Source organism: Idiotropiscis lumnitzeri, chromosome 6 (genome assembly GCF_059441095.1).
Source record: "Idiotropiscis lumnitzeri isolate Australia: NSW breed Sydney's pygmy pipehorse chromosome 6, RoL_Ilum_1.0, whole genome shotgun sequence".
NCBI classification, from domain to species: domain Eukaryota; kingdom Metazoa; phylum Chordata; class Actinopteri; order Syngnathiformes; family Syngnathidae; genus Idiotropiscis; species Idiotropiscis lumnitzeri.
The window spans coordinates 15,441,970-15,467,422 of NC_142396.1; the positions used below are offsets into that span (position 1 = coordinate 15,441,970).

Genomic DNA, 25,453 nt, shown 5'->3' on the forward strand with positions numbered 1-25,453 from the left:
TGGCTGCTTTTTCCCTCTGTGTTGTATGCCAGGCTATGGTTGTGTGGTCAAAGGTGAACTGTTCCTGTGGGAATGCATTTGTTTTGCAACACTTATTATAAAGAATACAAAGGTGCAGTCTTCTCTTTGAGAAAGAAATCAAACCTTGCTCTATCATGACTGACCCATTTCTTTTCTATTGTATGAAGGAGAGCACAGGAGGAAGCAGGTAATGAATATACTGCATCCCAAAAGGAATGGAAAGTACAAGTTGTAGGGAGTACCAGACCCATGAATGAGGAGCTTGTTGGGTTTTTTTTTTAGCTTGAGTAAGCAAGTTTGTAGGGTTGCACAGTGACACACCCGCTCTATTACGCCGGGCCTGGACTGGAAATGTCACGTCATATCCCAGCAGCACTTGTGTGGGAATGAAACAGTTCTCTTTTCATCTTTTATTAAGTGCCATGAAGCAGTCCCTACTTTGCATTAGAGAGACTGCATTAGAGAGGGGCAGAGAGGCAAACAACATCGAATGGGGCTATATATATATGTCAAAATTAAAGTGTTAACTCAAGTGAGTAATCCAAAATATTTTAACTCAGTTAACTATGTTAACTCAGTTTGATTTACTTCCAAAATAATTTGCATACTTTGCAAAGATTGGGCCATATTAGCTGTGCTTCTTTAGCACGTCTCAGAACAAAACACCGCGTTCAAGTTACCACTGGGCCTTGCAAACCAACACTGCTGGAGTGTGGCACTTGTGGGCAGTTTTGAGAATTTTTTTAAAGAAAAAAATGCCTGTAAAGATGTCTCCATTTAGATCGTATTCAAGCATAAAAGAAAGCTATTAGAACAGTCTTTGAATTAAATATACTTCATATTGGATGATTTTGCATCAATTCCAAGATATTATTCAAGTAAATATTTGTTGCGAGCTTCGCAAAAAATAGTAGTTGAAAAATGTGATTAATCACAATTAATCATGGATTTTTTTGATTAATCAGTAGTATTACTAGCACTGTGCATCATATTGGTCACACACATGTAAATAAATGACTCTTCGAGTAATTATTGATGATTTTGATCGTTGATGTCCTCATAACTAGTCGACTAATTTGCAGCTAGATATATATATATATATATATATATATATGTGTGTGTGTGTGTGTGTGTATATCGCACCCATCGTATCGTGATACTAGCTCATCTTTTATCGAATAGATGCATACCCCAAGTTGCTTATTCTTATGCTTAAGTTTTTGTGGCTAACGGCCAGTAAACAATTCAGTCAAGGAAACCAAGGCTGCTGGGTATCCCTGACAACACAGCGAGGCTGAGTCCCTGAGTGTGCATGGAAAGCACCCCTCCGTCACGTCTCCTGTTTCTACCGTCTCTGATAAGCTGCTCTTATCACAGCATGACAAATTTAAAAATAATTAGTTAAACTGAAATGAGAAGTACAAGAGGGATGCTTTTTCCAAAGATAATTTTGATAATATTCCTCTGTCAGGTCATCAACACTGTTTAAATATGCATGTCAAAAACAGGTTTTTTTTTTTTCTTGTAAATACAACTCCCCCTGTAATGACTGCTTATGACTTAATTTCACATTTTTATTTCCTAGTTTGAACAACATTCTCCACGAAACATAGTGGAAAAAAATACAATTGAATGCTTTATGTAAATACGTTAAACTAAAAGGGGACATCATTGTGGTTAGCAGGTTGGCATGGCCCTTGACAACCATTCGGGTTTCTCATATGGCCTCTTTGGAAATTGAATTGCTCAACGCTGGCATAGAAGGATAAATAATGTCTGATGTGGCAGGGCACCTGCATGAAAGGCCATGTTACCTAATGGGATGTAAGGCATCTATATAAGCATTTATTGTGTTCACACTCCAGATGAAGTTATTTGTTTTGTTGGTGCAGATGGGTCTTAAATTTGTTAAATTACTTTCTTGTTGTCTGAGAAACACGCTGACCTAATAGAAAGTGTCGGTTGTCATCAGCATAAAGCAAAGCAATGGTCATTAAATGGTGCCACTGAGAGAAAGACAAGGAAAAGAAGAAAGTCATGACTTAATTAGTGGGGGCAGCAAAGGTGTAGGATTTAAATTCAGGCCTTTAATGTTCCTCTTTTATTGCTCCTGCCAGGACAAGTCTGTGACCGTCTACCAGTTGATACACGTTCCATTCTGTACACACACTCACCTACTCCTTGGAAACGCGCACACAAGGAAAGATGTACTCTGACACACGCACGAACATACACGGAGAGTCCACTAAACATCTGCCTCACATATTTCCGCTTCACCATACATCAGTAAGTGGTCTGTGCCACCTGGAGGCAGCCATTGAAGTATATAGTGTGTCTTTTCACTGTAAAAGTAAATTAGATCTTTCTCGCTTTTTAATCTCTATAATTCAGTTAAGGTTCAACTCAAGTTCTGCAGCTGTCAAATACATGCAGTTGTCATTCTCACACGTCTTTCCCTCAGTTTGATGAATCTGCTTTATGCTCAACAATTAAAGGGGAGCAAGCAAATTTACAAGAAAAGGTTGCAATGAGCCAATAAAAAAGAAAAATGCACAGAATATGAAAGTGTCTCTAATCAATAAAGAAAAATAGTTGGAGGACAATCGATATAATAAAAAGCATCTGTGAGGCTCGATTTGCTCTGGTCGCTGAAATAGAGCCAAAGTCTCTGTTAGGGCTGCAACTAACGATTATATCGATAAAGGATGAATCTGTAGAATATTAATTTGGTTCAGTGATTAATCGGATTAAAAACATAGATTAAAAAAATAAATGTCCCTTTGTTTAAAAAAGCAGGAGCTTCTTTCACATTGACAGGGCAGAAAGAATTGCACGAAAAGGAAGCTGCGTGAACATCCCAGAGCTATACTATACATATGTGACTATCGCAAATGATATATAAGAATATTGAATTATCGCCCAGCCCTAATTACTAAATTTTGACTCTTGATTGCTTTCTCATCAATCGGTTACTTCGTATCTGTTAGAACTCCTCTATCTTCATGAGGTACAGTTTTTGTTTATGTATAAATTTAATTTCAAATCAGTCCGGAAGCACTCGCTAATGGTGAAGTGGCAGGCAGTGTGGGCTCAGGTCCCGCTGAGTGAACGTGTATGAATGTCAGTCTGAAGGGTTCTCCATGACTAGCTAGCAACCATTTCAGGGTGATGTCAGCCTTTTGCTCACAGTCAGTTGGGATACACTGCAGCATCCTGTGACCCGGAATCGGTATAGAGAATGCTCTAATGAATAGTCTGGAGGCATGAATTCAAACAAACAAAAAACGAAAAAAATCAAATATCCCTTCATGACTATAAATTCCTCCAAACAAATCTGAGCAGAACTGATTTGTGGCCAAACTTGAGATGAGCCTATTATGACTTTTATAATTCTCACTATGGTTAGAATGTGATATTAATTGCTTCTCAAATTTGGTGTGTATTGTTTTTTTTTTTTAATACATTTAATTTTCCTACCAAGTTACATAACTTAAGACACAGTCAATGTTCTCCCTGCATTTTATCTGGACTCTTAAGTATTCACACACATTGTAATTACAAAAAGAAAGATAAGCACATGTCCAGCATGTCATCCGAGCATTTTCCTAGTCCATGCATGCATTTTCCAATCGGTAATTTGGATTGTTTTATTTCTCTGTGATTAAGCTCTTGTACTTTGAGTCCTTTTTTTCCAATGTTTTTTTTCATTCTGCATATCACGTGTGCCACCTGTCCTACCTGACCTTGCGGTCAGTCTTGTAAAAGAGTGGAATTATGAACCTTGTCGTTTTTGCACTAACCTCTTTTATCAGTCTAATATTGTTTGCTTGTCTTTTGCATCGTTATCGTTAGCACCTTAGCATGCCTTTGAAATGGAAGCGGCAAACAAACACAATCACATAACAGCCACTGTTTTATTCATTTGAATGCGTGCGTGTGCAGATGTGCGCGTGTAGGCATTTGATTTGCATGATTTGAAGGAGGGTGCTTCTATTTGTGTCCTCAAGAAGGCACTGCAAAAATGGCCTGTCTTCTGTAATTACAGCCAAGCTAACGAGAAGTGACGTGTTAATTGTTAAATCCATTTAAAAGAATTGTAGCTTGTCGTTGCCTTTATTGTGCTCGCTTCACTCCTCTCTGCGTTTCTCTGTTGTCACATCATTGGGTTGATTTACATCACTGATTGCCAACGTTTATTGCCAATTTTCATATCTAGTCCATATATTTCATGCCATTTTTCACTTTCCTAATGCCCTAAGTCATTGAGTTTCTGCTTTCTTTCCTCCCTCCGCCTAATGTGTCGGTACAAAACCCCAGCAGCTCATCGATCTCATGAAGTTGCTCAAATCAATAACACTGGCTCTCAGTGTGGAATATAAACTGTGATATAAGATTGATGTGTCTCGACTTGCTTGCACGTGTTTGCTCTTCTCATGCCGTCCTTTCTTTTCCTCCTCCTCTTTTTTTTCACTCACACAGTGGCGTCCATCCCTCCCTGGTCTGAAGTACGAAGTGATAGACACGCCCTTCATCTCACTGTATGCAGGTAAAAGTTTGAATTTGTTTGGTTGAATTTTAAATGTGAGCTTTTCTTTGATTGCTTTTTCAGATTCAGAAAATGTTATTTATTGCCGCAGGGCCCTTAAGGGAGCCCATTATTAACTTGAGTCTACTGTACAGAAATACAAACATGCATGCATGATTAGAACACAAAAAATTGACAGATTTGAACCCATGATCGTCTTGTGTTAGGCAACAGTGTTATTATTGAAACCATTGCACGGTGGCCCGACTGCTTAGCACGATGGCCTCCAAATGCGCAGGTCGTGGCAGGGGGAGAGTGAAGGTTTCAATTAACATTGAATAATTAGTTTTGGGGTGGCACGATGGATGACTGTTTAGCACGATGGCCTCACAGCTCAGAGGTTGTGGGTTCGATTCCGACTCTGGCCTTCCTGTGTGGAGTTTGCATGTCCTCCCCGTGCCTGCGTGGGTTTCTTCCGGGTACTCCAGTTTCCTCCCACATTCCAAAAACATGCATGGTAGGTCGATTGAACACTCTAAAATTGCCCCTAGGTATGAGTGTGAGCGCGGATGGTTGTTCGTCTTTGGGTGCCCTGCGATTGCCTGGCAACCAGTTCACGGGTGTCCCCGCCTACTGTCCGAAGATAGCTGGGATAGGCTACAGCATCCCCCGCGACCCTTGTGAGGACAAGAGTTACAGATAATGGATGGATGGATATTTTAGATTTCGGTCGTTGGGTGAGACTCTCTGGGTGTGGATTTGATGATGATGATGCTGCCCTCTCACAAGTGAAGTGAGTAATTAATCACAGAGGCATTTCTCACCTTCAACGTGAGGCCTGCTTGAAGGCCTTAATGTCAACAACTCGTGATCTGATTGGAAATCAACTCGAGTCCGTTCACTCACAAAGCACACACGCCAACACTGTTGATTCTGAAGGCCTCGGACGAGTATTTCTCCAGAGATATACTTCAAAGTTTAGTAAGTTGTAATTCTCCTTACTACGTGGAGAAAAACATTTGGGGTGAATTGAACATACAAAAAAAAAAAATCTGTGTTTTTTATTTTGTTTGTTTCTTGTGACTAATTTAATGGTATTTTAGTTTGTCCGGTTAAAGATGCCATAGCATGACGTCATTAGCTTCTGGAAGTCAATCGAGCTTTGCTATGTATGTTTCCAAAGGGTCTATAAATTCTGATTGTGGTAATTGGACTAGTACATATCTTACCTTAGAAGTGAGATTAAAAACTGCTCTTCTGTTACGTGATAAAATGTGTGTTGCGGTCCCAAATATGTAACACGTTATGAGTGTCAGTAACTCTAATAATATTACCAAAAAAATAATTAAGTGTAACTCAATATATTACTGTGAATGTACTGCCGAAATGTAGAGCAATACTTTTGTAACGCGGTACCCCCAAGGATGCTGATTTGCTCTGCGATAGAAGCACATGGCTGCAATATAACATTTGTGAGTACATTGTAGCCCCATATCGAGACTAACACCTCGTCACACACATACCGGATGCTAAAATGCCCGTTTAGGTACAATTGGGGTCATGTTCATTGTAGACACAACTGGCGGCGTAATCTGCGCCTTCACTTTGGTCGTTGATTTTCAATGTCCCTGACTATAAATTACTCATGATTTGACCTTTAACATCTTGTTTTAGATATACCGGTAGTTCTTGACCTCCTTGGGGCAATGATCTGTGAAATATTGATGAGATGGACCCACTACAGATGGGGATGGAGCAAACCAAGGCCATTCCTTGAATTCTACAAAAATCAGCATCAGCCGATTGAAATTGGTTCGAGCAGGTGTTGTGAACAACAGATGTCTTGAGAAAAACCTTTATAATGGGTACCCTTTGTTTAGTGTGTGTGCACACGGTGACTTTGCACCACCCATCTCAAGTCCTAAAGGATAAAAATGTTGCTGACCACCCTGTTAATTACGTGGCATTCCTCCCATCAGGCCTTGCACCTGACGTGCCATTAATCACACATGCCTCCTCCTCCCTCTACCCTATTGATTGGTGTAATTATGATTCTCCTCTGCGCTATATTGTTTTTCTTCCAACTTTTGCGTTCTTCTACTTTGTTTCTCACTTCTCGTCTTTCTTTTCCTTCTGTTACAGCTTTTACACTCGATCCACAACATTTTGCACACCTGCATGATTTGTGAAAGGAGAAAAAGTACTATTGAGTGGATACTTGCTAATGTCAGTCAGTTGCAGTGGCTAGCTATGGTTTTGTTATCTCCAAGTTGGAGTGCAAAGGAGTTTACTAGCTGTTAGTGGCCACTCGGATAAGATAACCGTTCGCCTAAAGTCAGCTAGGAAGGCTCCAGCACGCACCGTCCGTCCATGAACGGGAACAGAAAATTGATGGATGGATGAACTTTTATGATCTTGTCAATCAGAAGTGAACATTATTATCTTTGCAATAGATTGTCTGGATTTTTGATCCAGCTGCTGCTATTTTGTGAGATTGTGCAGGTGTTCCTTTGAAGTGATTGTGTCTCTCTCTCTCTTTCCAGCTGCACATTTTAATGCTTCCTGATGATGTCACGGGATAAACAATTTGTATTTGTTTGTCCTTCAAAGATCTTTGAAATAATGTATCTCCATCTCTTCTAAGCCATGTTGTTGCTCTCTGAAACTTTCAGACGAGTCCAACCTCAAGATGAACAGCATAGACCACATCCCTCAGACCTTGGCCAGTCATGCTCGCCTCCCGGAGGACTCTCTCCCCCAACATGTGGAAGAAGGTGGCACCCTGCAACACGGAGCGGATATGCTGAAGCCAGACCCCAGGGACACCTTCTATAACAGTAAATGTGTCCATCATTTCCAAATGTCTGGATTTTTTGTTGCCATATTTAGTTCACATAGTTTAATCTCTGTTTCATTTATGTACGGTGCTAAGCAAATTCCTGGAGCATTTAGACCGTTTAGTCAAATGTTCTCAAAGACCATCCATGCAGGGTTTTAATGCAGATTCTTTGGATTTTAGCAAGCTTTCATTATTTCAACATTTTAATTCAGAATAACATTGAACCATAATTATGCTTATACATCGTCTGAAAAGACTAACAAAGTGCAGTTTTTTATGACTTTTTTGCAAAACATTACTTTTTTAAATTAATGATAACTAAAAAATGAAATAAGGAGCGTCAACATACATGAGTATATTGCAGAAACACATGGTTGGGCAGCTGTGACATGAACCATAGGTCTTATTTCTTATTTTGACAGTATTTTCCATTTTTAAAAGTATCTTTCTGAATAGATAACATTATCTATTATGTTATTTCCTTTTTCAGCTCCCTTGATTGACCCCTCGCGTCTGGAAAATGTTCTCCCGGCTTGTCTTTACTCTCCCACCTATGTGGTCAAAGATTTCCCCATTGCCAGATATCAGGGCCTGCAGTTTGTAAGTGACCTCTCAATCGTCTCCCCTCTGGACCACTATGCTTGCTACTCACCATGTGTAATGTTATTTTAATTGGCTGAAACGGTTGCTAAAATCATCTTTGTGGGTCATCAGAAGTGCATGCAATTTTAGCAGCCTTATGTGGATGACTTTTAGCCTGCTAAAAAAGTAGCCACTGGGGGAGAGTTTCTCCAATTCAGTAAGTTGCAGCCAATGTGGAGCACTGCTGCCCCCTGTCATAAAATGTAACTTAATACATCAATATTACAGAAAAGTTGTAATTCATTTGAATATCCTAATAGTTAGATTTGATGCCATTTATATCTGACACTGTACTGTTTTACAGGTTTATCTGTCATTTGTTTACCCAAATGATTTCACCCGTCTCACGCACATGGAACGAGATAACAAGTGTTTCTACAGAGAGTCCCCCATCTACTTGGAGAAGTATGTTGATCAAAAAGGGAATCTTCTGTTTAGCTTGACACATCCGGAATTGTAAAACATAAAAGTGATTACACCACTATGACTCAATGTAACCTGTGAATCAGTTCAACAAAGAGTTTTTCCACTTTACACATTTTTGAACGTTTATGATCTTTACCAAATATTCGGCATTGTTGAAACAGGCCTTAAAAATAAAACTTTATGGTAACTGTGAGGGCCTTTCATAGACTAAGAGTGGGCCGGATCTGGCCCCCAGGTCGTATTTTGTCTAGGGCCATATTAGTAATAATGGCAATGATACCAACACACCTGCAAAAGCATGAATTATATTTTTCCATAGCTCTTTGCGACTATGTGTGCTTGCAGTTAGTTGGGCACTCCAAACATACATCTCTCCATTTAATCACATAGCCACCCACTTTTTAAAACCGAAGATTTAAAAGACACTGTTGAGGGCATGTTATAAAGAAAGTTATTGCTTCTGTCTTCAAGGTTCGGCTTCTACAAGTACATGAAGATGGATGAGGATGAAGACGACAGGCCATTCTTCTTCCCTAACCCGGATGGTAACTTACTGCTAACTCTTGCTGTAAGAGCAACATCACTGTTTCTGACTCTATCCCACCTTTATTTGTTTCTAGATTTCCTAGAGGAAGACGAAGTGGTGGATGTGGAAGACGAGGCAGAGATTGTTGGCACACAGTCACCCAAGAAGAATCTTCACCTCAGAAGGAAAAGCCATGCCTCCAAGCGCTCCCATCAGCACTGGCAACCTAGACCTACATTTGCAAGTAAAGAAGTGGAGGATGAAAAGGAGGATCCAGATGAGAAGGGAGACGGTGCAATCAATAGTATTTTAAACCACAAAGAAAGGAGGGATGTAGCCAAGAGAGATGAGGAAATGGAAAGGGACAGAAACTGGGGAGGAGCTCAATCGAGGGCTAACCGGAGTCGTGAAACCAGAGAGGGGCTGTCAGAACTCCAGTCCAGGAAGCATCACTCTGACAAAGATAGCGTGATCACTGGCCGCTTTCTGTCGTGGAACCGTAACAGTGCTGCAAGGCTCAGCCCAGCCAGTAGAGGAGGAGGCGAGAAGGAGGTTGAAGCCCCATCTAAATTGGCTAGATCGCTCCTTTTTCCCATCCTTGGTCTTTCCAATCGGGTTAAACAGATCCTGACCAACTCGGCCCACACTAACAGTGTCCATGACAATAACAGTAAGATTGCTGGAAGCAAGAAAGAAAAGATGGATGAGAATAAGATCTACATCACCAGGCCTCGGCCCAACAGGGAGCGAGAGATGGAGAGGGAACGTCGTCGGGAGAGGAGGGAGGGGAGAGCATCCCGCCACCCACGAGAGGTTTTCCCTGGGGTCTTTCTGTACCAAAATAGGAAGACCTCAAGACTGGTCAAAGTTAGGGACAAAGGGCATGTTGGAGGGATTAAAAGTGGAGGAAGGAGTCCTGTTAGCTCTCCTCAGCTGTGGCCCAATCCACCCACAAAAGGGACTCAGGCATCTCTTCACAATCAAAGCATCAACATTCCAAATGAAAGTGTTCAAACGTCTGTCAGCAAGGCTGGAGGTCTAGCACAGCCTGAGAGCAAAGGGGTCACCCTCGCCACTATTGGTCCCCCCAGCAAATCACACCCACTCAGCCCACAGTCTCATCAGCAGAACACCACCCAGCATTCACCTCAATGGCTGAACTCCACTGAAAACCTTCAAGGTCAATTGCGAGTCACCTCTTACCTCAGGACCACCGAGATCACAGAGTCACAACCGGACCCCAACCTGGCAGAGCTGGAGCAGGACACAAACCGCTCTAATCCTGACCCGGAACCAGAACTTGAGGAGGGCGAGATGTCGGACTCCAGTTACGAGGAGGTGGAGGCGCGGCCAGGTTGGGCAGACGAGAGCATCAACTGGAAGAGGACCTTCTCGGTGAACCCCATGGACTTTGAACTTCTGCGCTCTGACTGGAATGACCTCCGCTGCAATGTGTCTGGTAACCTGCAGCTGGCAGAGAGCGAGGTGGTGGATGTGCTGGCTCAGTACATGGAGAAGCTCAATGAACGTAACGGCGGGTAAGAACAACACTTGAATTCTTGGGAGCAATGGCCAACTAAGTGTGGAGTACTTCTTATTGGTAACTTGCTTAAATGTGTTGTTTCATTTAACTGGCACAGTATGCAATGCAATTGCGAGAACAAATGAGTCTGGTGCTTAAAGTTCATGTTAGGAGTCCCATGACTGTTCATTACCACTTACGAATATTCATTTTCCCCGTCTTTAGTGAGCACACAGGCCCGGACGTGGGTTCACCTGCAGTCTAATATAAATGCATTTGAGATGTTTTAAACATAGTCTTTGTAAAGATTACAATGCTTTGTTTTTATAAATACTTTCAAGTCGGGGTGGGGATCGATGGGGTACCTCAAGATTCAATTACATTCCGATTGAATTAAATTTCTGTTCAGAAGCATTCGATTCGATTGCGATGCCTTACATTTTATAGGCCATGTAAAACACCGGTACCTTTTTTTAAACAATTGCAGTACTCAAGGAAAAGCAATGATTTATATTTCACAGTTCGACTTTTATTAAAGTGACAAGGCAACCTTTTTTACAATAGTGTCCACACAATTTTCATAAAGTGCCATCGGCATCATTTGCTGTAACAAATGTCTGTAACTTCTCCTATAACAAGGCATTTACAAAAACATATTTAAACTCAGGGTAAACTAATTTAGCGTTACCTGTATTTTAATACTTGAAAGTGCATTATTCAGCAACTGATTGACATTACTGTGTAACTTAATAAATACTGTTTTTATTTAGCTGTGTGTTTTAATGAATATGTTGCTGCATGTTTGCTTTCTCAGCCATCTTGTCAAGTATTAGCCCAACCTCAGCACAGACGGCTGACGTACAAACACATATAAGTGCTATTTATGTGGGCGGACAACAGTTGCCATTCGTTTTTATTTAAACTTTAAATGAAGATTATTAATACTTCTGAATCCATGCTGAATATTATCATGCAACGAACGATGCATCGAAAAAATGATTATCGTTTGAACCTCTACTGTCGAGGCAAATATATTAATTTGCTTGTAGTTGATAGTAGTGTTGACATTTTAATGCATTATAATGAGAGGCATTTCCAATAAGATAAGATGAGAAAGCACACTATTATCATAAGTTGCATATAATGGTGATGTGATGTCGGGCGTATTCATATTTTGTTCCTAATCCATGTGGCTGAATAAATATTAGAAATTGCCTTTCAGTGTGATGCATTGTACTTGTATGCCACCACAAAATATACCGTAAGTACATTTTATTGTAGAGATTAATCAAAAAGCATGTCAAACACCTCGTCGGCCACAATAAGTACGGCACACGTATATGAACAATTAAAGTTGTACAACAAAATAATAAATAATTAAATAATTAAAGTTACAGGACTATGGACAGCTCATATGAAACAACTGTGTTTTGACATTGAATTTAGAGTTTTTTTTTAATATGTAGATTGTAACTTCATCAATATTGAACAGAAATGCCTTGTTTGGTCCATCTTGGCTTATAACGTCACAAAAAGGGACAGACAACTACAATGCATCCTATAGTTTTTCCCTCTGTAGAATGCAATGCTGTTCAATTTTGATTCATTCTGAGAGATGTTTCATATTGAGCAAAAAAATAACATAACCACCTAATCTATATGCAGTAGCTGCACGAGAGAGAACAAAATATTATAAACACCACTGTAAGCAACTCCCCCCTCCCCTCTCTATTATAGTCTGAGCTAAGTTTTATTTAACCTTTGTTTTATTTCTAATTATAGTGTGAAGATTTACTGTACTTAATAAATCATCTTCCTCTAGAGTGTCTGATAATTAGTGGTCTGCACAGTTAAACATTCATCTGTATTGAAAGTCCAGTGCATTTATCTGTGCTTCATCGATTGTCTGTATCCGGAACCCAGGATTTATACCCTGCTGCGGATCATCAATGTCGAGAAGCGGCGAGACTCTGCCCGAGGGAATCGCTACCTGGTGGAACTGGAGCTGATGGAGAGAGGCCGCAATGTGGTGCGACTTTCCGAATACATCTACCTGCTGCTCCACCCGGGCAGGCAAGTCGACGAAAGCCTTGAGAACACAGAGAGCGCTCCGTCCTCAGCGCCGGCCTCGGGCCCCTCTGCTGCCACGTCCAACCTCAGCAACGCTTCACATCTGCCCCCCACCAAATCTCCCTCACGGCCTGGAGCCACAGCCTGGAACACAGCCTTTGCCAAACCTCTGCTCTGCCAGCCAGTCATGCTGCAGTGGAGGAAAGATGTGATGGTGCACTTTGTAGTACCAGGTCAGTCAGAAAAGATGCTGTTGGAATAATCTGATAGGAATCAACTGGAAGTACCTTCTCCCATCCAGAGATACAGAGATCTCAGAGATATAGCAATATTGAGTCACAAACAACAGTTCAGACAGACTTGCTGTTAATCCTAGCTCTCTTGTTCCTGTTTTTCAGTGAAGAACCAAGCTCGCTGGGTCCAACAGTTTATTTCTGACATGGAAAATCTTCATCATCAAACCAATGATGACAACTTCAGCATCATCATTGTTGACTTTGAGAGTGAAGACATGGATGTGGAGCAGGCGCTTCGAGACAGCACTGTTCCAAGGTGCGTCGTGAATCTCATGCACCCGACATGGATTGCTCATGCAGTAAAAATTTGCTGTGCAGTTTAATAGTTGACGTCGCAATTGTTTGCTTTGCTTGGTTTAGATATGAGTATATAAGGAGAGAAGGGAACTTTGAGCGCTCAGCAGGACTGCAGATTGGAGTGGATATCATTGAGGTGAGAAAGACAAACACAAAGGGATAGCAGTATGTGGGCGTTGACAGGAAAAATGCACTCAATCTGACACTGACTATATGGCCTTTGTTGGCTGATTGGCACAGGAGGGGAAAAAAGACCCTCGTCCATAATTAATGTCTTTGGTTGTTTAGCCCTCTTCTTGCTTTCATCCCTTTCGACTGACCCCAGTAGTATATGACAGAAAATTGCTCCAACAGTTAGCTGCTATTCTGTCATATGTATGCCATGCCTGTCCATTATGTGGCTCCCTGAATGGCTTTCATCTCACACCCACACACACACACACACTCACGCATGATGATTAGAGCTTGCCCATTTCTAGATAGACGTTGATCTGTCAGTTGAGTGTCAGTGCTGTCATAGTGCAATGACAGGCCTGCCTTACAATACTGACAGGTCACAGATGCTGAGAGCGGATGCGAGGAATTGTTGCTGTTAGTTACCATTATCAATATTATTATTATTATGATATGAGTAATAGTAGTAGTAGTATTACCATTGTTGTGCTCCTATAAATATATAACTTAACGAACAAAAAGAAGTCATGAAATCATTGAGGATGACTGTGCACAAAGGAAGAAGTGGATAGGTTGAGTTTGGTGTTGAGCAACTTAACAGTATTGACCTCTTGTAAACCAGGCACTCTAATCCAACATCTGTGACCTCAAGCCTCACCAATATGCTTCTGGATGGACGGACCAAAATTCCCACAGACCAAAATCTTACTAAAAGCATTGCCACATGAGTGGCAAATAATATCAAAGACCAGGGTGTTGGATTTGTTGACATGAACTTAGATTCAAATCTCTCCTGTACACCCGGATCACAGTGCACTTGCTTATTAACAAATTAACACCCAAAACTGCGCTAATTCATTCTCCCTACACAATACTGCAGTTAAAATTACTGTTTGTTTTCGTTCCGGCAGGATAGCCACAGCATTGTGTTCCTATGTGACCTTCACATTCATTTCCCTCTAAACATCTTGGAGAGTATCAGGAAGCATTGTGTTGAAGGACGCCTTGCATTCGCCCCCATTGTTATGAGACTTGGCTGCGGGAGTTCTCCACAGGAGCCAAACGGTAACGCGCACAAATCGCCACAAACTTTTTCAAATATCAGATTGGAATGCAAATCGGATTCACCTTGACTTTTGACGCAAGCTCATTTTCCTGTGAGTGTTTGCTGCTTATGTTCCTAATGTTTGACATGAGTGTTTACATTTTCTCAGGTTATTGGGAGATAAATGGCTTTGGTCTCTTCGGGATCTACAAGTCTGATTTTGATAAAATTGGTGGGATGAACACAGAGGAATTCAAAGACCGCTGGGGTGGAGAAGACTGGGAGCTGCTAGACAGGTAACTCGGCTAAAAGCCAAGACATATTTCAGAAGATTTGATTTTGTTTCCCTTTTTCATCTTTTTCTCCTTATAGAAAGTAAGGCAAACTATATTACCAAAAAAATAAATAAATACCAACCATGTTCAGTTTAAGGTATCTATTTTTAAGAAGTTGAGTTCAACCGTATGTGTAAGTGGCAATGTTTGATGAAAGCCTCCACGTATCATGAAAATACACATTTACAATCTCATTTTTAAATGGCTAACTGTCAGAATGCATTCGATAAGGCCTTTTGTTTCTCTTTCCCAATGTCTACAGGGTATTGCAGAATGGTTTGGAAGTAGAAAGGCTGCGTTTAAGAAACTTCTTTCACTACTTCCACACCAAACGTGGAATGTGGAATGCCCAAAACAAGAAAACTACAAAGGGATAATGCCACACCTGAATACAAATCTACCTGCAGCTCCACTGTGTGAGAGCGGGAGCTGTGAGAGCTTGCTCACCGATGGGCAATGTTTCAGTCTCCTTTGTAGGCTTGACTGTTCGAGGGAACAAAGTCCAAATGTGAACTTTGAAAGTGGGCTGTTTACACAGACAATCTTGAGTACCTTTGAATCAACAACTGGAGTACGTGAGGGAAGAGAATTTTTTGTCTCTCCTTCTCATTTCCCAATACAAGCGCAATGTTTTGAGAAGAACTGGAAAGCAGCTGTTTTTCTGTATGTATGAATGTGCACACTCACCCGCACACACACACATATATATATATATATATATATATATATATATATATATATAGATCCATTGATTATAGCTATAGATATGTATGTGTGTGTGTGTGTGTGACAATTAAGCAAGCACCTTTTTTCCCCATAAGGTGTCGCTAACCTAAGATGTTTTTTTGTAGGATGTGCGCACATGACAGTCTAACGTGAATGTGCGTCATCATTCCTCAGTAGAGTCCATCATCGGGATATTGCAAAATAAAGCATCAGTTGGGCAGGGGTACTGACGTTCACCTGATACCTAATATTATGAACCCTACATAGATATGCAACATCTTTACATGCCCTGTCACCTTTGTGCTTTTCATGTTTTCTTTTGTTTTTTTTATTTCTAATGTGCTTCTCCCACTAGCTTCTTCTTTCAGTGTCATATTGTTTTGTGCAGTTGAAACCTTCTATAAATCTGCTGTTTTGTACACTGTAACGGGTGTTTTACCATCAAATTGCTCTTTGCCATTTATGACATGTCTCATGAACTGCATTTGTTCTGCTTTTAGAGGCCTTCAGTAGCGTTTTGGTTTATGGTGACTGACTATGGACACGCTAACAGTAGTGTTTTTATTTCTAAAACACTGGTTTGTGAACAGTTTACACCTTTCAATATTTCTAGCCTCCATTCCCTCCAGAGATCTCTAACCTCAAACGGAACATAAAACTCTGAGGTGGGAAGAAGAGGGCTGATAGATACATTGTTGTTGCTTGGAGCGTTTTGTGTTGAAAATTTGGGATTTAAAGGTTTCAAAATGTTTATCTGTAGATGACGCTTATCTGAAACTCAACAGAAGCGAGAACATTTATTTTCTCTCAAATGTGTGCCTTCATCTGAGTTGGGCTACAGGCAGTTTTTATACGGTCATATATTACTGACACAAGAGGAATAGGACCGTCAAAAATGATTTACAGACGGGTTGTCACTATAATTTAAGTTAACCTATCACTGAGGGAGTGACGATCCTTCACAATGGATTACAGACATCAGTGTGTGTTTTTTGTAGTAGTGCATTGAGCTTGTTGTTGCAGACTAAGGGACTACTGACCAAGACCAGACGGTGTAGTAGCCTCACTGGCAGCTGCAGTTCAGCAGGGCACCACCGGCTTCCATTATTAGCTTGCCTGCAGGGCGGGTTCCAAATGCCTCTTTCTACAGCATGGTACTTATGATGAGGAGTGGCTGGTGGGCTCCAAGCTGGACTCATATGAGTAAGAGTTTATGATCCGTTATTGACTGTATAATTGTTAAATGCACTCCCGCTCTTTGCCTCTACTGGAAAAGGTCTAAATGACATAAGGCCGTTTAACATTCACAAGGGGCAATTTAAAAATCAGAAGAAACATGATAATAATTAACTTCATATTTATATATTTAAGAAGGAGAATAATGGAAAATAGGTATATACATTCTAAGGTAATTTCTGTGAAATTGTTTTGCATAGAAAAGGTTTTAAGAATGTATTGTACTTTTATTTGTTTGGTTTTGGATATAAAATTGTATGCTTACGCCCTCATTTTTTTTGTGTGTATTCTGTTATATTATAACTGGTTTTGGTGTGTGCTTTTATTTAATTTACACGGTCAAACGTCACCAACAAGGAAGGACGTGTGACGTATCCCACGCCTCACCACATGGGGGCGTTCCATTCACACACGCAAGTCGTGTTACCATTTCCTCATGTTTAAGAATTGGGCAACCGAGGAAAATTCTGAAGACGTCACCTGTTTACGTTGCTGTCATGAACACGAGTCCTCGCTCAATGAGTCTCTATGGCAACCACATGCATACAAACAGATGAAATCATCTAGTGGCGCAATGTTAAGTGCTTTAAGACTTTTAAAAAGTGCATGCATAAGTTTGCATTAGAATCTATTTTAGGGGGTGTTTCTAAATAAATATATTATGGTTGGACTGTAAAAGCATGTTGACCTGAGGTTTTAACAGAACTTTAACTAGCAAAGTTGGACTCTGTTCTCATTTTGATTTACATTAATTTAATTTAACATTGTTTTTAAGCATTAGTATAGAAAACAGGATGACAGTATAATTTACAGAGGAAATAGTGTAATTTGTTACCTAAAATGTAATCATTTTCACACTATGAAATTGTTGGACCACCATGTCAACATTGCTCCGGGTGATATTTGGATGTTTTCAGCCGAGTCTATAAAATGCATGACATCATGCAAGTGATGTGCTCACCACAGTTACATGCAATCCTCATGTCAAGTTTTAAGATGATTTCAGCAACATGCTGTCTAGGCTGTTTTAGATGGTGGCAAGCTGCCACGTCCAACTAAAGTTTTGGCACTCCAATTAATCTACCAGTGCTAAATTAAATAATATAATTATTTATTCATACATTTTTCTTATATCGTCTCCATAGTGTGTAGAAATGTTTTAATAACCAGTTCAGAATTTACTCATACATTCCGACCCACCTCCTTTCAAGAAGAAAATGGTTCAATCCTACCACAGGGTGACACGCCAAAAACATCACTGCTATTGTCTAATGATGGGCTTTACACCTAACCATATTTACAGTCTTAAGGATGTTTGAGTTTTACGGGAATCTCTTCGCGCTCTCATCATCTTCATCGTTTTGTGTGAGGTGGTAATCGCTGACATTTTAGATCAGTCTTTTCCTTTCCAATATCAAACATGTTTGATGTAGTTGTAAGTCTTTCAGTCTTTGCGGTATTGTGACACAACCAGCAACTTCTAGATACGCTCTAACACGACTAATGAAACACACCTGATTCAAATTAGAAAAAAAAATCTGCAAGGTCTGCAGAAGCTGGATAACGATCCTGATTATTTGAATCGGGTGTGTAGCAGCAGAGAATGATGGAAAACACCCAGAAAACCAGCCCTCAAGGAACAGGATTGAATACCCTAATTTACAACAAAATACAGCTATTGTATCGGCAGAAAGCTGACGGAAGAACGATTGCGGCATGAAAAGAGCACAGTTTTGCTTTTGCAAGCTTGTCTTTCTTCTCGATAAGGATTGCATCCTTACCATGTGACATGTGACTTGCCAGCACAGGGAATGCATGAGTGAGTGAGTGAGTGAGTGAGTGAGTGAGTGAGGGGATGAACGCGGCTACACTCCCCCCACTCCCAACTGAATCTCCTGCGACCCCCGTAAAAATTCCTAGAACCGCCACTGGTGACAGAGGAGTTTAAGTGAAGGCCTTAGTCATCATGAGAAAATAAACACAAGCAGTTCATTTAATTGTAAAATAATCTACAGAAATTCCCCTAACTGGACTATGTCAAATAGAAGATTTATAACAGCAGTTGGTCTTTTTAGCAATTTGTGGTGACTGATAGGAGAGACACATGATGGTCCTGCACAGATATGCACATAATGAGTGGCAATGTTTGGGACAACGATAATGTGATTTGATTGGGTCCCTCATTTCGTCGTCTCCTGATTGGCCCGTTAGTTACTTCCGTGTTGTCAATCTCCTGTAGCCCCTCCTTCGCGAACTCACGAGCAGTTGTGGAGTCTCTCTCGACTCGCACATTTCATCACCCTGAAGACAAGCGAGATGAGCTAGCGGGATTTTACCCCCTCAGTTCTTAAAAGAAGACGTGTTTTTGGAGAGTTGTCGAGGGATTTTTTTTGAGGGAGAGAGAGCGACAGTTGAAAAAGCGGGAAGCACTACGAAGTGGATACGCTCTTAGGAAAGTTGAAATCTGCACTGCCTGGGAGAAAGGTGAGTCGGGACTTACATCTCCCCGACTTCCGAGTTAGAAATGGACAACACACGTCACATTTCATCATAATTTGTCCGCATACACCCTCGTGTGTAACTCTGAACTTTTATCAAGTGGCTTCTCTGACAAATGGTGTAACCAGTTTATCCTGCTCGGCTGGGAGTTTCGAGGTAGTTTGACTTCCAGGTGAAGCGTCGCGGACGAGTGCAGTTCTCCCAAAGAAGATAAGCGGAGACAGTTAACCACCATGGCTGGAGTGAGTAATGCCCACATGAAAACCCTGGAGGACCTGACTTTGGACTCGGGCTATGGAGCGGGAGACTCGTGCAAATCCCTCAGCCTGTCCTCCTCCAAATCCAACTCCCAGGCCTTCATTACGACCCCTCACCGGGGCAACTGGTGGTACTACTCGGGCTCCATGAACAGTAGGAACAACAGCTGGGACACAGTCAACACGGTCCTCCCCGAGGATCCAGAGGACATTTTCTCCAAATGTCCTCGCTTGCCTGAACTGGAAGAGTTCCCCTGGACCGAGGATGAAGTGGCTCGGATTCTGCGTAAAGTAGCCGAGAGTGGCACCGCAAAGGGCGGCCACACACCTGTGTTCAGCTCGGAGGCCGCGCGACGGTTGTCCGCCCTTCTCCGAAAGGCTCTCATCCGCATCTCAAGGGAGGCTCAGAGGCTGAGCGTCATGCATTGCCGCTGCACACGTTTTGAGGTGCAGAGTGCCATGAGGCTGGTGCTCAGTTGGGCCCTGGCCGATTACTGCATCTCGGCAACGGTCAAAGCCATTTCCATGTACAGCATGAGCGCCGGAGAGATGCTGAGGAAGGGAAAGTCGGCCCGCTGCGGCCTGACCTTCTCCGTGGGACGTTTCTTTCGCTGGATGGTGGACACTCGCATATCTGTGCGTATCCACGAGTATGCCGCAATATGCCTGACCGCCTGCATGGAAGCTCTGGTGGAAGAGATCACTGCCCGGGTGCTGATGTCCGAACGGGGTCACCCGGGGCCAGATTCGGGGTCATCGTGTGGCCCTGTGAGTGCCGAGGCCTTGGAAGGGGTGGTGAACAACGAAGCGGAGTTGTGGGGAGTCCTGCAGCACTACGAGCACCTGATCTGTGGGAAAAATGCAAGCGGTAAGTTCGTTCGGGTGAATGAATGGGCGCCTTCAGCTTGTGTTGCTATGTGATGACATCCAACATACACCTAACCTTTTCCTCTCACAGGGTCTCCCTTCAGAGTTGTGCTCACCACTTTCCACTCATTTACCTTCCAATGCGTGTGGAAACACTTAAATTAGGTCCTGGCTGGATACAATAGCAGCCCTTTGTGCAGACATTTGATGGATTGTTTCTAATATGACCTGACTGAATAGGAAAATAACAGTGCTGAGCTATATGCTAGAACAAAGAACGTATTTTTCTTTCATAGAATGCCCTGTGAGAAGAAATGGCACGTCTTTGTGCCTGATAGCTCAATTTGATTGTATTGTAGTGATTTCTCTCTTCTCCCACACTGAGTTCTCATGTCACACCGCCATGCTGTGCGGATAATCATGTTGTGGTATGGGAGTGCAGACAGGAGTTTTCTCTGTTCACACTCCCTCTCATCCTCATGCTGTGCTAGTGTTTCATCAGCTCTGTTTCATATTCGCTAAATGGTTGGGCTGGACACAAATGGGGAAATTGCCACTTTATTCTTTGGCAATAACCAAGGCACTGTTAACACAGATTTCTTTTTTATTGATTTATTTTTTGGTCGGGGAATGATAAATGTACTCCCCCAGTGAAATTCTCCCTTCATTGAAATAATCTGTTTCTAAGTCAAACTGTTGTTTTTATATAACCTTTTATTAACTATACAGGTAATGTTTTTAAATAATATTCTGATTATCTTAAATGTGTAAAAAAAAAGTTAATCCTTTTATGATGAAGGCACTACTTAGTAGGACACCCACAACCTTTTAGGGAGATTGAGACAGGATTGCAAAGGAAAAGTTGATGTTTCAACTTTCTTAAGTGTCATTCAAATGGTAAATGGAGTCAACTTATATAGTGTTTTCTAAGTGTGAAATAAAGTTAGCCGTTGTACAGTACAATTTCTAAAACTAGGCATGTTTTACCCACCATTAACATTCACAGTGATTACCTTGAAACGGGTCTTTTGGGAATTCGGCAAAATAGTTGATGATTCAATGCACAGTTAAATGTTCTCTTATTATTGCTGTACATTGTATAACATTGACATAGATTGTATCCAATGACAAATTCCTCAAAGCAGCCAGACAGATGCTCATATCCGAACATTGTTTGAAATCTTGTCCAATCTATGAGCACACAACGTTATGTTACATAGTGTCTCTTGACAAGGGTTCCTGTGCAACTTTCTCTCTTTTTTTTTTTTTTTCCATAAAGGAATCACTGCACTATTAATTGTCTTCCCTCCCTCAACCCCGACCGAGTTCCTCTCTGCCACTATTGTACTTATTTCTCTATTCTGGGTGTTTTGGCTAACAAGTGCTGAGTCAATTTATAGCCTTCCTTTGTGGCCTACGACAAGCTCAGTGGGGCAAATCGTTTTCTATTGCAATACAATGGCCTTTTGTTGTGTGATAGTCCGGCTTTTAGCCAAGTGGGAGTAAAACAAATGCTGGGGAAGCTGGGCACATGGGCTTAGTACACTCGCATTCAGCACAAAGAGGGGGAGGGGCATTTACTTGACCAAGCTGTTACCGTAGGGCTGCAATTAGAAGATGCTATCAGCCGAGAGCATCTCTCAGTGCAAGTATTCATGCCATTCATGCACGATGAGAGTAGGAAGGAGCTTAATTGCTCAATCGATTGGCAATAAACAATGTTTTGCCGTTACTTAGCCATGCACCGCAAACTTCTTACGCATGCATATTTGTTTCATCAGTACTTCCGACTGTAAGTAATTATTATTTAATCACAGTATAAGTTAAAGCAGCCTCTGTGTTCAGCATTTAGGCAGATGTCTTTTGGTTGGGTTACTTTGGATTGGCCTATTTTGGTTGCTTCAGTCATGTGTGCGCGCGCATGTGTGTCTGTGTCCACATATGTTATAACAACAGACCATTATTCTGACCACCCCAGCTTTTTATAGGTCCCTGACTGGGTTCTTCTAGCCACATGCCCTTCTACCACCTTACCACCTGACACTCCACACCCGAGCAGTCAGACCTCAGCCACCCTCCTTCCTCTTCTGCTTTTGCCGATGTTCCCACAACAGTCACTATTTAGAAAAGCAAATATCTACTTTTTGGCCTTCAACATGATAATTCATGAATGGGTGGATAGGCTGCTGATCACTCGGAAGGCCACATTCAGAAAAACACTCCTCCCTTGTTCTTGATTTCTCTTCATTTCGCCAATTCTTTCTCAGGCACAAGCGCACATCTGGAAGTCCTTAAGAAAGCAATGACTTGCAGGGCTCCAATAACAATTCTGAAAACTCCCCTCTTGCCTCTCTTGTGCTTGGTTCTATCTTCCTTTTTTTCATATCCTTTGCCCGTGCATTCACATCCACATCCATTTCATCTGTAACTGTTTATTTCTTCTCGTCTAAAGGGAGTGCATAAGAGAAACTTGTTTGGGATGTGCCATGATCATTTTCATTACTCATGCATGCGCTTGTTGTACACATGTTGACCCTGAACTTGTTTAGTCTGCCTTTTATCTGCGTTCAAATAGCTCCACAGCACATTTTGAACTCATTGTGCAGCACCATTGTAGTAAAGAATCCATTTGGCATTCACGTCTCCCCACAAGCATAAACAAGCTCTTTCTGTTATAGTTTGTCCTGACAGCACTATGGGGCATTTTGCAATGGAAATAGCTTCACTAATGGACAGTGGAAAGGGAAGCATTGATCTTTGTGATCAGACAAACATCTAGTGAAGTCCTTATTGGCTGTTGCATTTAAACAGTCTTCTGTTTGCGGATTTTGTACTGTAGCCTACAGTTGATTGTATCAGCATGTACTTGAAAGCAGCAATGCAATTGTCTTTGCAGCGTCACCTCACTCAGTTAAAGGCAAGCATTACTGTGTACGTGTTTGCATTTGAAATCTAATTAAGTAGTATGTTTTGTTACGTCATTGAGTTTTACTTCTAGTTGTTCTTCCAAAGGCAGTCAGGAAACACACCTGAAATAGTTTTTGCAATTTTATGCCGCTACGCATGCCTTTTTCTTTTTTTTTTTTCAGTCAGTTATTGTAGACCCAACAGACTAGTCGTATATCAAATTGCATTTGAAAGGTGATGTCAACTGGCAACTGCAGCACAGTGTCACATGCTGCACTGCCCTGCGCCATGAGCCAATTCTCCACCTGTGGGAGGCTCGGATATGTGTGTGTTGCTGTACATGAGGCAGGACCTCACTGAAAGGGAGTACTGTATTCATAGCATGCAACATTGACCAGGATAAATAAGCTTTGGTTTGGTTCGGTACTCACAAAAATTGTTTCTCCTCCAGATGTTTAAAGGTAGTAAAAAGTTATGGATTTTGGGGCGCAGGATAGCTTTGTGTATATTGTGCTGCTCAATCTTTTCCAAAGTATGTATTTAGCCCAGAAGGCGGCGTGGGAACAGTGTGGAGAAAGAGGCAAGGAGAACATCCCAGCACTGTGGTCACACAGATGGGGAAACCAGCACTCTGAAAATACATTGCCCTACTCTGCACATCTGGAATCAGGATCAGATGCACTTTTGGAAAACATCATGGCTTTCATATGATGGTGACATAGCCGTTGTATGATGAATGCGTGTCCAACACACTTCAAATTTGACATGTCAACAATCGGGTTTTTTGCTAGAATAACTAAACCGAGGTTACAAGTTCTAAAGCTTTAGTGAGTAATATGAGGCTAATCCTCCTAAGATACTTCAGTATATTTGTCTATTTATGCACAGGCTCTGTGTTGGTTATGTTTCTATCTGACGTCACGTAGCCACCAGCACACTGATGGTGCATGTCATTGTTAGCCGTGGCTTCTTGTCGGGGCCCAGCTGTAACAACACAGACTCGCTGGATTGCTGTCTTGCACTTGTGCTTTTCTGTGTCATATGTCGGTATTTGTCTGACTTCAAACTATTTTTGGAAGGTCGAGAGATGTTTGTGGCTATAAGAACATTCATGATTTGTTGAGCTTTGACAGAACCAACGACAATGACATGGATTCAGGAAAGTCCCCTTAATTTATCATGAGCTGTGTTTTTTTTTTTTTAACTTGTGAAGTAACTGTATATCTTCCTCAACGCTCATCCTAACGTGATTTGTTCCATGAGTCTCTCGGAAATGTCAGTCTTCGTTTTGATGACGTTACGCTCCTTGCAACGCATTTCGGCTAAATGAGTCATGATTCGCAACATAGTTTACAGTAAATCACTACGAGGGCGGAAGAATAAAGCTGACAATACAGAAAGGCAATGGCCACAAATAGAGGAACTGAAATAGGGGCAGCAGTCTCAAAAGCGTCCTTAGATATACATCTTGATTAAGCCCTTCATGACAAATTCTTGGATGACAGTGAACTGAGTTTTATTCTGTGTAGCCCACATTGGTTTTGGGCTTCCTTTTCTTGTTTGAATTGGAAACTGTGCAGCTAGTGCGCATTACCACAGCATCCTGGCTATGGCTCTTAAAGCACTCTGTCCAGTCGTGTGGAATACATTTTCAGCCTGGGTAGCGAATAGGAAAACAAGGGTTAGCACCAGACGGTTGGAGGGTGACCCGGAAACTGCAATGCTTCATGCACCTGCGTTGTCATCTGGATTGGCCATAATAACTCTGCAAACTCGAGTCGTTCACAGGAAACCATTAAGTGTCAGAGGTTAGGAGACGTGGCTTTCACAGTGAGCAAAAGGGTTGCAGTGCTTGTGAGAAAGTGCTGCATCCTTTCTATGATTTTACGCATATAGACTGTGCTAACCATACAGTGTCTCATATTCTTGTGCAAAATATTTTACAATGCTGGGTAGAGCAGCTGCAGCATGTCAAATGTACAACATTCCATTTTGCACATGGAATTTGTTCTGACATTCACAGTATCGCCATATTTGTAGTGTAAAAACATGTATCTCTACGCGGCCGAATGATAAACACAAAAACTGTCCAATGAGTACTTGTTTGCCTCACAATAACCTTAGTTGGCACTGGTTGTCATATTTTTTTTTGCATTCATCAATATTTGTAAGACAACATTGTTGATGTAAAAAATGTTAAATCTGTAATCTGTCTATTAACTTAAAACTCAACGCGCAATGAA

At 41.5% G+C, this 25,453-nt stretch overlaps 2 protein-coding genes across 2 annotated transcripts in view; both read left to right on the plus strand.

Moving 5' to 3' along the window:
* The window catches only part of LOC148335396 (N-acetyl-beta-glucosaminyl-glycoprotein 4-beta-N-acetylgalactosaminyltransferase 1-like), a 133,592-nt gene extending 118,179 nt beyond the window's left edge, over positions 1-15,413 (plus strand). The window contains exons 9-20 of the mRNA XM_088299159.1: positions 4,501-4,567; positions 7,219-7,383; positions 7,876-7,985; positions 8,332-8,432; positions 8,925-8,998; positions 9,074-10,517; positions 12,425-12,804; positions 12,970-13,123; positions 13,228-13,300; positions 14,250-14,403; positions 14,553-14,679; positions 14,981-15,413. Of these exons, the coding sequence (XP_088155285.1) occupies positions 4,501-4,567; positions 7,219-7,383; positions 7,876-7,985; positions 8,332-8,432; positions 8,925-8,998; positions 9,074-10,517; positions 12,425-12,804; positions 12,970-13,123; positions 13,228-13,300; positions 14,250-14,403; positions 14,553-14,679; positions 14,981-15,095 (2,964 nt within the window). The 3' untranslated portion in view covers positions 15,096-15,413. The remainder of the gene's footprint in view (positions 1-4,500; positions 4,568-7,218; positions 7,384-7,875; positions 7,986-8,331; positions 8,433-8,924; positions 8,999-9,073; positions 10,518-12,424; positions 12,805-12,969; positions 13,124-13,227; positions 13,301-14,249; positions 14,404-14,552; positions 14,680-14,980) is intronic.
* Positions 15,414-18,935: 3,522 nt separating this feature from the next.
* Positions 18,936-25,453, plus strand: part of LOC148335397 (ankyrin repeat and BTB/POZ domain-containing protein 2-like) — a 37,488-nt gene continuing 30,970 nt past the window's right edge. Inside the window, exon 1 of the mRNA XM_088297800.1 lies at positions 18,936-20,304. Coding sequence (XP_088153926.1) covers positions 19,413-20,304 — 892 coding nt within the window. The 5' untranslated portion in view covers positions 18,936-19,412. The remainder of the gene's footprint in view (positions 20,305-25,453) is intronic.